Below are 12,627 nucleotides of genomic sequence, written 5' to 3'. Positions count from 1 at the left end.
TCGAAGGTACGACCTTGTCCCCCTGCATTATGTATGCGTTATCATTACCTATTCATTTTCCATGGGCACGTAACATCGCGGCAATAACCGCTCATGCGATACCTCGTGCTTTGCACCTGATTGCGGACACCGCGCCGGAGGAAGAGCACAATCTGCAGCGAGATAGGGGAAGGAGCGAAAACTATCGCGCATACGCGTCGCGAGAACGAATGCGAGTTGTCGGAACTGTTAATACGCCATATAGGCGTAGATTACTTGCGAACCGTCTCCTTTGGCATTTCCTTTCCGTACGAGCTTCGTGCGAACTCATGCGATGTTCATAAGGAAAGATATTAACCTTAGGGCTTTGCATACTTCCTGATGTAACCATTAAATGCAGACGTTCTGGCGAAAGCCTATATATATGCTTCCTGTTACCTCCAGCTTCTGCTGTCCTGTTTCTACTCTGCTTTGCGCGAGGAATGAGAATCTAATCGGTATCTTTAATATTACATTTCAATGCGGGAAGCAGTAGAGTTAAACGTTACAAACTTTGGCGATATGTCGTATCTTTAATTTTAATATTTTATTGCTGTATCTGTCATGTTACTCGTGTAGACTTTTGCTTACGAAGCGTATCACAAAATCTGTCATGCTGCTGATGTTGCAAAGAATCCAGAATGCATCGCGATGCTTGTAACAGGCATGTGATACGTTTCAGTATTCATAAACAATGAATAATAGCTGTATAATGGCATCGCACACAATTGCGATATGGCGATAACGACTAAATGCATGCTTTGTAGTATTTTCGTGCAATACCGCCAGCCAGCCGTCCTTTCCCGGCGGTTTTCCCTTTTTCTCTTCCCACGCACGCCATAATCGCGCCGCTATTGACGCTCTCCGCGACTATTCGATGCATCGCGGCATCGGCCGGCGTGCACGTTGCAGCGCTCGAAAACGTGCGGCCAGAGACAATAAACAGCGCGGTTGCACAGGGGACAAGAATGAAGGGACGATGCACACGCGCGTACATCCGCGCCAAGGGACGCACTTTTAACGAAAACCGCTCGACAATTAGGCTCGACGAAGCCTAACAATGTCGCCACGGTACTCTGCATCCAACCGAATTCGGTTGATTGCTCTGTCGCGTTTCTGTGTCGCAATAACGCGGAAACCTTGCTTTTTCTAAACTCTCTTCGATAGAATATACATATTATGCTATAATGCTCAGTAATCAAAATGTTCACAAATGTTGATCATAAGATACTAAAACATTATTCATTGTTACATTAATATTTTTTATTGTTTGAATTATATTCTTTGTTATTAATAATTTGCTATATTATTTCAATATATACTTACCTAATTTAAAAGTCGTTCGTTGTACAAACAGCTCTTAATACAACCGTCGATCTTATAAGTGCCTTACGCACGTGCGATTCTTTCAATGATCTTTTAAAAATAAAATAGCAACTGGGCATAGGCGTTTTCGTAGATATCTCCGCGTTATGTATGGCGGTTGACGCGTCCCTCTTTCGTGTGCGGGATAAAATGGAAATGCCTGGCAGCGGGCGGTATAGGGGAAACCCCGCGGATTCGACTGTTTCGAGGTGGCGAGAACGAAAGCGAACAAGGGAGTCATCCGGATTTGCCCCTTTGTACTACCGTCTGCACTGAAAGCAACGTTTCCTACTCTTATGCCAAAAAAGCCCCGATTTATTTCTCCGGACGATCGCGCATCGGAACGATATATATCGGCGCCGATAAAATCCAGCGGTTACTGATGATGAAATCTTCCCTTTTTTCGGCTACACGTTTCGGCCATCGGTTTGAACGTGATACGCGTTATGCGCGAGATGTAATACATATCTATTATCTATTATTTTGTTACCCGCGAAAACTCAGATGAGTCTTATCTATTTTGTTAAAAACGTGTCACATTGTTATCAAATATTTCAAGTAATTATACATTTACATACAGCATAATTTAGAACATAGTACAAAAAATTCAACTTTTTCGTTTAGTTTGATTTTCCACGGTTTGCGGTCTTTTATAACAGGTCGATTAGGAATTTTAAGAGTGCTTCAAGATATTTCTTATAACTTCACCGAGGACTGTAGAATCTGTCCGCGCGAACAAAAGAAAAAGAGGTTCGACGAGCGAGTGAGAGGGAGACGGGAGGAGCGCTGTTGAGCGCTGCAGTTTATTTTGGTCGGGTTAATTAGTGTTGCCTCGCGAGGTTTACGGTTGACATTTCGTTGGTCGTTCGTTCGCCGTTCTACGGGGGGAGAACGGGAACGAAGAAGGTGAGGAGAGGGACGGACAAGAGGTCTGGGGAAGGGATCGGCTTTTTTTACGGCAACATTCTGGTCGGCCATACCGTGTGCCGAAGAGGAAGACGAAGTCGGCGCAGAAGTAGTATAGAAGAGGAAAACGGACGAAGGAACAAGGACGTTCCGACCAATAAAACTGCGGTGCTTCTCGAAGGTATCCCGAAGGCGCCGGGGCAGTCTGGACCTCCCCTTATTAGCTTCCTTCTTCCTTAGCGTGCTCGCTTCGGAAACCTACGTAACAATCTTTTGTTTTATTCCACGGTGTAAATCGCGCCGTTCGACGGCACTCGAATTAGACCCGCTGCTTTTATAATTCCGCCGCGGTGGAGAACTAATGATTCGCTTTTGGAGAGCGGTAGAACCTATGGCGAGAAAATGTCATAAAGTAGTCATAAAAGCTGACCATAGTGTTACAACGGTACAATGAAAAGTTCGATGAATAGATTTGAAAAGAGAAGCACGAATTTTTTTGGAAAAAAAGGAAGTGTAGCAATAAGCTTTTCTTTATTTTTTTTTCGTAAAACAGCTTTGCAGAATTTGTTCTTGAAGATTAGGAAAACTAAAGAACAGGAGAAAAAATATGGAACTTGCTTAACTAGGTCGATGTTGAGATAAAGGAGAGACGTTCCTTTTACGAACAAGGGTAAGGAAGTAGGAAAGTGGACGGGGTAGTTTGGTGCCTTATTAAGCATTCTTATCGCTGGAAACGGGCCGAGTGGACACGGCCGTTTAACTTTTACTCTTTTACTCGACCTGCGGGCAAGTATAGTGGAACACACTGGCCGGCGGGAGAGGACCCGGCAGTTCCTTCTTCTGGTAGAAACCTTCGCCTTATCAGACTCGAAAAAACTTGACGGCTGTAAACACCAAACGACCCTGCGCAGTTTGACTGCAGATATTCCAACCGAGATTTACAACTGTCGTCGTCCAGTTAGAAACGTGACTTGTAAACACAAAAATCGGATATCTATTCCTTTGTGTACGCATGTCGATGTTAAATCCATTAAGACCTTTTTCCTTCGGCTTTAACATATCGGTCCAAACATTGAAAATAACGTCGCAATGACAGCATGCGATTGCGATCTGCAAAATAATCGGACGATGTAAAATTTTGCGGCAGATATAGCCTTTCGTTCTCGTGATATTATTACTTTTGTCCGTGAATTCATGCTCGACAGTACAACGGGCCGAGTGTAACAATAAAAACTGACGAACCGCGAAGACTGTTTTACTCCCGTAATCATAAATGTTACGTCCAACGGCGAAACACAAATGGACATTCAACAATCCGAGTGATATTTTCACATCGCGCGCCAGCTGCTGCCACATTTCATTTTGTCACCACCGCATTCGTCGCGTAATTCTTCTCGTTTAATTATTCGACGTCCGTCACGGCGAGCGGCAAACGCCATAGACAATATTGTTACATGCTTTACAAAATATTGTTACATAAATATTGTTACATGCTTTACAAAATCCGAAACCTTTTATTCTCTGATAAAAAATATCTTGTTACATCTATTTATAAAAGATGACAAATTTGTGAAACGGACTCTATAAATTTTCCAACTCCAATATAAAAGAAGTATTCATCCACAACATCGATTAATATGAATCATAGTGCATTTCTCATACATATATTCAAATCACTTAATTATATCACGTTCATATATAACAAATTTTCATGCACGCATAAATTATAACACCGTCACACCGATATCATTAGCGGATGTTTGTTTAGCGAATATATTTGGCATTTACAAGGGAATTTGGTATATGTTAACATGAAACGAAAGGACGGAAGCGCATTCGGCGTTGAATGTGTGGTGAAAATGCGATGTTTTGTTGTCTCTTGTTTGGTGTGCGAACGATGATCCCCAGAGAACGAGGGATTAAGCGAATTATTGTGTGGTTTCGACGTCGCATGTGACTTCGGAGGAAATTATAGCACCAGCTACGTCTCCACGATATAACAATCGTGGTGGTTTTAGGACATGGTTTCCTGAAATGTTCGCATTATAAAATTGACCGTCAGTTCGTTATAAGGGCGTGATCGGCAGGTCACCAGGTTTACGCAGAACAATAAATCATCCGGAGGGTCCCGTGACCGTTTCCTCGAAGAACTTCGGGATATACAGGTACAAAGTCCTCAAAAGGATGTTTATCTCCCGAAGACCTCGTCAACCTGTCGGCTAATCCTATTAGCAGCGGTAGATCTTGTTGCATCGCAACTACTATTTTCTCGTTGTCCCCCGACGGCCCGTCGACCATTCATCCGTTCACCCTTGTTCTCCAGATTCGTGTTTTCAAGAAACGAAGCTTAGTAGTGTTGTGTTTGTCATAAGCACTCCTCTGTATATCGTTACTTTAAATATTTTTATTATCGATTATGTTCCGTTACTAGTATGTGTAGGTGTTAAAAATAAATAATAATAATTCTTATACTTGGTATATATAATATACTTGATATAAATAAATAATTATTCTTATATAGGCAGTAAATAAATGTAAAAATTATTATAAAAATTATAAAAATAATTAAATTCAATTAAATTTTTTATTTAAGTCATTTAAGATAATAATATCTCTGATGGGGTGCAATTTAATAATTCAATAATTTATACAGAGCTCTTTAGACAACAGTTATCGGATCTTACTTTTTCATAAAGAAATTTCTTATATATACGAGCAAACAAATCTACAAATCTTTTACTCTAATTTAGCGAATAAATGTTTTGTCGCAGTTAATGGTTTCGGTCCATTGGTACGATTTAATAACCCGTGAAATTATTCCAAGTAGTACAGTACGGGGCAAATTCCACGGCTAATCTGCTCGATGTTCTCGTGAAATTTTCAACGATATAACAATAGACCAGAACAAATCTTTGGCTTATGTATACTGATGGCCCCCCAAAAAAGGTACAATATTGTTTCTATAATTTTATTTTACGATTGTACAAAATATATACTTAACCATTCTTTGTCTATTTATTAATATCTCATTGTAAGAATTTTGAGATTGCAAATTTTCTACTGATGAAATATGTTATTTATAATATGAATCCAACTTCCAAAAGTTATGCCATTAAATTATAAAATTATGTTGTTAAAAATTAAAATTGTGTTATTGAATATCAAAATATGTTTAATTGAAAATTGATTACGCTATTATATTATTATAAATTATTTTATTCAATAAAACTTTCGTGAAAAATGGCTTATCTTAAAACACAAGATAATTCTTTTTACTTTTTGAAACTAAAATGGGCCTGTTGGCATTTCACGAAAGGCTTCACAACCTTTGCTTCGTGGTACTTTGCAATCTTGTGAACCGGACAAAAGGTGCAAAAGTAGTGCGCTCTCCTTACATAGGCGACGTATGGGTGATACGGTAAGGAGGGCGGAGGAATGTGGATTTATTTAAGTCCCTTGCCGTTGGGTTGACAAGAGTAGAGCCGCGTAAAAAAAAAAAAAAAACATACTCGTTTCTCCTTGTTCAGTCGTGGCCGTGCAACGTCCCGTGGCGAAGCAAGGCGTCGCGACGCAGCTCGCTAGATCGTTCACTCGCTGGTGGTTCCTCGGTGGTGAATAGAGGGGACGAAGGGCGTCGGGATGTGTCGATGGGCACGTTCAAAAAACACCACCGCCCGCGCGCCAAGTGCTCGCAACCAATCGCAGACAATCGTACAGCCCGTGGAGCCCGCCCCTAGGCCAACGCGCTATCTCGCGATTGCTCCGTTTCATCCGAATCACCGCCCACGACGTATGGTGGGAGTAGCGTTGCTTTCGGTTTTCCTCGCCAGAGGGGGAGCCGTGACAGAGCGGAGTGGAGAAGCCCGCTGAAGTGGTGTGAGTGGTGCCGAGTCAGTCGCAGACTGGAGTGCCCTGTGAGAGCAGGGGACGGACCGAACGAACGAACGAACTGTGTGAGCTCTCTATATCTAATCGGTCGTGACGCCTCGCTCGCCTCTCTGTCCGAATGTCCGTCCCGCTTCCTCGGTGTCGTCATCCTGATACTGCTATCACGTCCCGGTGCTGCGTCCCGTGTCAGCTGTTTTCATGACGCGACGTGTCGCGAGTCGTGAAAAGTTCCGTGCCGTAGCAAGGAGAAGAGTCGTCCTCGGTATAGCGCGTCTACGCTGACCCCGTCGTTCCTCGCTCCACCTTGGGAAGCATCCAAGCGGGAATTCAGGATTGAAGTGCGCGTAATTCGCAAAACAGCGCGATGACATTCCGTTGACGAAGCCGCGTGGCTGAAGAAGAAAAACGTGCGTCATGAGGCCGAGTACGGCCGCCCAGGACCTCGGGGCAGCCTGATGGCACTCCTCGCCGGCGAACGTTCGTCGCGCTCCGTCGTCCCGTTTCGTTTCCCGTATGTCGTTACGATATTGCCGCGCGTAGAAACTTGTCAGTGAGAGCGAGGGAGAGAAAGAGAGAGAAAGAAAGAGAGAGTGTAGTGCGTGCAGATGCATTTGTGTCCTGATCCTCTTTGGTTCCGCAATATACCCAGAGAGAAAAAGACGGAGGACTGCACGTAGACTCAACGCTCGTAGACTCTAGACATGTCAGCGTACGCGCAATTCGGATACTCGTATCCGTCGGCGTCCCAGGTAAGTCATTAGAGATCATGACGAGTAATCATGTAGAATGCTTGTGCGAATTGTCACGATAGAAATGAAGGAATATTCGTAGATCGTTTCGGAATAAACAATTCGCCATTTGTCTTGCGTGACGTTTAAAAATCACTTTCCGACTCACACGTGACTCTTGACGCATCATTCGCTGCAGGTGTCAAACATTTTCATTTAGGATGCTTTTGCAAGTGGAAAGAGACGTACAGCCGAGGAAATTTATCTCGTTTATTTATGTACTCAAAATTCAAGTTTATTACAACTGAATATAAATATCACTTTTTATTTTCTTGTAAAATTTATTGGCGCGACTTATTCGTATTATCATTTATTATTATCGCATATAACGCCATCGCGTAATCACTGCACGTTTTACGTAAGTAACTTACCTCATGGCGAGATCTTGGAATGAGAACCGATCCAAGCGAGTTCAAAGAAGCGGAGAATTCCATGACCGGTCGTTGCCAATAATAGCGCACAATTAACATTCGCGCGAGTTCACTCGAGGAAAGCGAGTTAGCCTAGAGGCGCACCTGCCTTCTTCGTAAGTAGCAGGCTAGAGCGTGAAGTTTGTAGAACGAACTTGGAGCTCAGCGACGGCCGTCGCTCAAGAGCGTGACGCGTCGAGGAAAAGGGTCGCATTCTAATGTCCCATTTAGTATACAAATGTAACTTTGCCTGAAATATCAATGTCACTGTAAGGAAAACACTCAACACGCTTAACAAAACAATGCCGAGAAGTCTATAGCGTTAAATATGCGACGAGAATACCAGAAAATTTCCTGATATAATACCTATATAAGCTCAAATTTATTAGCTCCTTATGGTGCGGATCCCGCGTGAAAAATACGACCTACGATTAAGTTAATCGATATTCAACGAGTAAATATTCTCGTACATTGATTGCTTATAAAAAATAAAAAAGAGCTATAAAAATAAAGGGTTCTGTATAGACAATATAATTTTAAGAGACCGTATGTTAACGCGTCATGGAATCGTCATGGAATAATATAAGTTAACCGATTAATCAATTATTATCTGAGATAATTAATTATCGCCAATATTCTCGCGAAGGGAAACGTGCGCAAAAGCGAGCTTTTTCGATCGCTTATTCGAGAGCAGTAAATCCAATCTCTTTTTCAACGTCGGCATCCCCAATCTAATGAGAGCATGGCATCCGAGCTCGGATGATCGACACGCGGCTGTGGACTTTCTGAACGGAATAGTAATTAAAGAGTCGTACGCCTGCACCGCCGCGTGACGCTTATTTAATCAATGTGTTACTTAACGCCGGCTTTCTTTTCTCGCGATAAATGTGTTACATACGCGCTAAAAGTGGAGGTCATAAACGAAGATAAAATTGAAATAGAAATTCTGTTTTGAGTGAATAATCTTAAACTGATTAGAGTAGAGTATATTAATACGCACTCGAACATTTTGCATTTCCGTTGGATTACACGTAATCACAAATGACAAAAATAGCAAGAAAGCACTAACTTGAGAGATGTAAAAAAATAATTTAAAAAATGGAAGTAAGTACTTGTTTGCTCGCTGAGAAAACAAGTTCTTGCGGATCTTGATGTTGAATAACATTATAAATAACATTAATTCCTTAATTCTATCGCATTAAATGGATTTACTCTACTTTGAATAAAACGCGAATATTCTAAATATAATTTTAATACTGTGTAAAGAACAGGTACCGTTGAGACAAACAGTAGTGTTATGAACTATCTATAATTTTATTTTTAACTTTTGTACAGAACAATATCGATGTAAAAGAATCCATAATATGTATAGCCTATTGCGTATTCATTATTGTACTCGTGATCGACGATACATAGAAAAAAGATTGCCAAGTAACAAGTCTCGCCATGAATAATCGCCTAAGAATAAGCCAAGAAAACAACGCATGTTTCGAAAAGCTTACATGCAAAAAATACCGCAAGATACTATGGTATCACAATGCTCGCATAAATTCATGTTTGCAGCAATCGCTTGGGGACACAATATTAAAATACACTATTGAATATGCGGGATAACATTAATGTTAACAAAACGTTGGACGATATGGCAAAGATGTATTATGTGTCAGTTGTCGAGTTAAATTAGATAGGGGGGAATTAAGATTCTAGTGGGCGGTCCGTAATGAATATTCAGCCGTGTGTTTGTTTTATATTTTGAGTTTTTCTTCACTTGATTCTGATGCGCATCAAAATGTACAATTAGCTAGAGAAAATTTATCAGAAATTATTCGAACAATTTTACTAGCGATTGCCATTTAATTACAAGTAGTATTAAACAGAAAACAAAAATAATTTAAGTTGCAAGCCGAATGCTCCCCCCCCCCTCATCAAATGCCATAGAGTTAATAAATTACAATAATATTACATCGGCACATTTAAAATCACTTTTAAACAACAAAAACGTTGGACTCGAGACAATCTTCTTCTTTTATGAAAATAACGTGGTGGGATTTTCATGATAAAATTTTCCAACTGCGAACTTAATTGTCGGAGTACTCGGAAGGAAGCGCGCGACTTCTCGGACATCCTGTTATGGATTATAATTTCGCGGCTCGTAAACGGGACGTCACACACTCGATGGTTATAGAAGCGAGGCGCGGCGCTATATCTCTGTTATGTTTTCCAAAAGGGGAGGATGAGCCGGAGGAGGGAAATAAATAATGCTCGATAAAAGCGGCGCGCGCGTAAAGCGCACTGAGGATCGCGCAGGTGCAGCTTGCGTCCGACTCTTGGCAATAATACGGGTAGGTCTGCCCGCACCGGTTCGCTGCAGCCGTGGAAGATGCGCGGAGAGTTGCAAATTGCATTATTCGTCGCAACGTCGTTGAAATATACGCGCGTACGCCGAGGCTTACGTATTCCGGACGTGCGATGCACGATCGCCGTTTTCCCGGCGTGGGGGGGGGGGGGGAAATATCGGATCGAGGCCTCCTATCTGCCATAACGAGCTAAGAATTTGCATAATCGCGCTGATGAGCAGCGGTGCCTTCACTTCATATACACCGTTCCTGATTGATTCATTGGGACGTGAAGTAATTTGTGGAGAAACTTCGTTCGCCATGATATTTCGATGTATCTCGTTCCGCGTTATTGCAATACATCACGCACTTTCGATATCCCATGAGATTACCGAAGTCATGACTTTGTTAGAGTTGCGTTATCGAATGCCAAAACTTAAGCAACACCTGTCGCTTCGATTTCTTAAAATAATTTACCGAAGTAATTGCATGCTGCTCGTTAATTCGTTAATTTTTTTTATTCCGCAGCAAGGTATCTTCCGATATGTATACGATATAAACACTAGAAATATTTGAAGTATATCTCTCTTTAACTTCTTAATATGAAATTAAATGTGGGCCAGAGAACGTCACGGCGATGCATTTAATCGCAATCTACAACGTGCAAATGAAGTAAAAGATCCGGTTACAGTGATTGTACCGTTGGAAATTTCAACGAATGATTAACATGTATATATGAGTAGTAATTATGTATAATTATCTAAATGGCGTTACGAAATTTGTCATGGTTTGCGAACGCGCGCTGCAAGTCCGTGCCACGAGATAATAACTATCTTGTGCCAATGATTTCTAAGCATATACGATAATTGATGTTTATACTCTACTTATAACAGGACTTACCGTAGATAAAACGGGACGAATCGTAAAATCTACAATTGTAATTTTAATTAATTTGACAGGTTTGATTAACAAATACTCGCTAAGTGATTTCTTGTCTACTATAATATAAATGCATACATAATCGCATACATAATATATTGTTCATGCAACTTGTAAAAGTGCCTTTCAATACTGTTTTTTATAATGTATATATGTATATATTATACAACATTAAATTTCATTCAGTCGCATAAATGATTGTAAGTGATCAATAACATTAATATTATTTATTTCACGGTTGCTCAATCGTTATGGAATAATTATAATTGAAGCATAAGGATAAAAAGAAATAAAAATCGTGAGACTCACGATTTTCATTCAGCTCCAGTCTTTTCTTCCGTTGATGGGAGACGCTACATATCTCCGTACTCTAATGATCGCGCGTACCAAAAGGGTTAAACTTTTGAGCGCTGGTCGCTACTCATCATTCAACACCATCGCTCGAGCATCGTGCTCTGTACGCTAACAATAAGTTACACTACCGTGATGGCAATAATGGGAATCGTGCGGTATATCGTGCTCCGCGGCATATAATTACGAGCGTCGACACGGAAGCACCTCGGTATCCGCGATATCGATTTTCAGGATCGTGGCCTGCACATTCTCTCTCTCTCTCTCTCTCTCTCTCTCTCTCTCTCTGTTTCTCTCTCTTTTCGCCCGTCTCGCTTTCATTCACGCCGCCCACTTTTTGCACTGTTCGCGGCCATTGTTATCACGAGGGAATCGACGCAAGCTCTTGGCAGAGGAGTGACGCGAGAGATCGACGAGCTGGCTCAACTGCGAATGCGAGCGCTTCGCTAATCCTCGCCACTCCTCTTGTCTTCATGAACCGGTAATTAAACGATATCCGCGCGAGTATTGAAGTTGTTACGATGCAATGCAATACAAGTGGCAAGTGAGAGAGAGATATACGAGGTCGAAAGGCTTAAATTAAAGGAATAAAATTAATCTAAAAAGAAACAGTTAAACAACTTGAAGAATATACGACATTACGCGCGTATTTAGCTTCTCTTTGTACTACACCGATATTATTTTTTTCTCGGTCATTATTTATCGGTTAATTATAATTTATTAAAGATACACCGTCGATTCTCGTGTGGAACTTTTATTCCCAATAGCGCGTACCTTTAATGATATACAAATTGCCGCGCTCGTGTAATTACAGAGTAAAACTACAACTTTGTTGGCCGGCTCCGCATCGGTTACAATAATGCCCGACGAGATATTAGCCTTTCATTTTATGCTCTTCTCACGATCGCATGTCTGAAAAGAGAATTTCGAGGCCCCGCTCACTTCGTTAACTCGCATTATTATGCCGTCGTTATCCGGTTATACTTTGTTATTACGCGCTGTTTATCTCGTATCACGCGGGATTTGGCAGCGGCATGAAAACACCGTCGCCCGATGATTGACGGAATCGGCAATTACGCCACAAATTCTCGCACGTACTTGCCGAACGGTCTCAGTTGTGTGTCTCGCCTTTACACGCACGTCGCGCGGAAACCGGTTGCCGGTTTAAAGGTGCACGTGTCTCATCCTCATATAGGAACTCGGCCTCGTTTCGCGCGCGCGCGCGAATTTATCACTCTCCTTTTTTCGCGAGTTTCGGAAGGGTCGACAGGACGGAAATCGGCGATCGAACCGAGTGAAGCGCGGCTCCTCTATAGAGAAACGTACGTGAGAAGACAATTGCTTGCTCTTATATTATATCGTGTAAAAAGAATAATTTTTTTGTTTCAAAAATAACGGTAAATAATTAAATAATATTGTTTAGAGTCATTAGGAAAGAGAGAAATGAAGAAAAAAAATCTGGTTCGTCATAATTTGCGAGACGCGCGAGCGACGTTTGACATTCCCTCGGTCGATTTAATTCCAGCGGACTGGAGCAGGTCGTAAGAATTTCTCCCGGCGTCGATAAACGCTTCAACGAGCCGCGTAAAAATACCCCGAGTCGTCCGCGGTACTCGACGTTCGCGC

General features: G+C 41.7%; 1 protein-coding gene and 1 long non-coding RNA gene across 3 annotated transcripts in view; one reads left to right on the top strand and one right to left on the bottom strand.

Moving 5' to 3' along the window:
• Positions 1 to 12,627, bottom strand: part of LOC143894610 (uncharacterized) — a 279,902-nt gene that overhangs the window by 12,619 nt on the left and 254,656 nt on the right. The gene's annotated exons all lie outside the window — the stretch shown is intronic.
• The window catches only part of LOC143894578 (homeobox protein caupolican), a 49,433-nt gene that overhangs the window by 12,674 nt on the left and 24,132 nt on the right, over positions 1 to 12,627 (top strand). Inside the window, exon 1 of one of the 2 annotated variants that reach the window (XM_077400964.1) lies at positions 6,196 to 6,926. The exons of the other annotated variant lie outside the window; for it this stretch is intronic. Within the exon in view, the coding sequence (XP_077257090.1) occupies positions 6,879 to 6,926 (48 nt within the window). The 5' untranslated portion in view covers positions 6,196 to 6,878. Of the gene's footprint in view, positions 1 to 6,195; positions 6,927 to 12,627 lie in introns of those variants that run through there. 2 annotated transcript variants of the gene reach the window in all.

This window comes from Temnothorax americanus, unplaced genomic scaffold, assembly GCF_048541705.1.
Source record: "Temnothorax americanus isolate GAGA-0224 unplaced genomic scaffold, ASM4854170v1 Scaffold14, whole genome shotgun sequence".
In the NCBI taxonomy this organism is placed as follows: Eukaryota; Metazoa; Arthropoda; class Insecta; order Hymenoptera; family Formicidae; genus Temnothorax; species Temnothorax americanus.
This window is presented reverse-complemented; position numbering and strand designations above follow the sequence as displayed.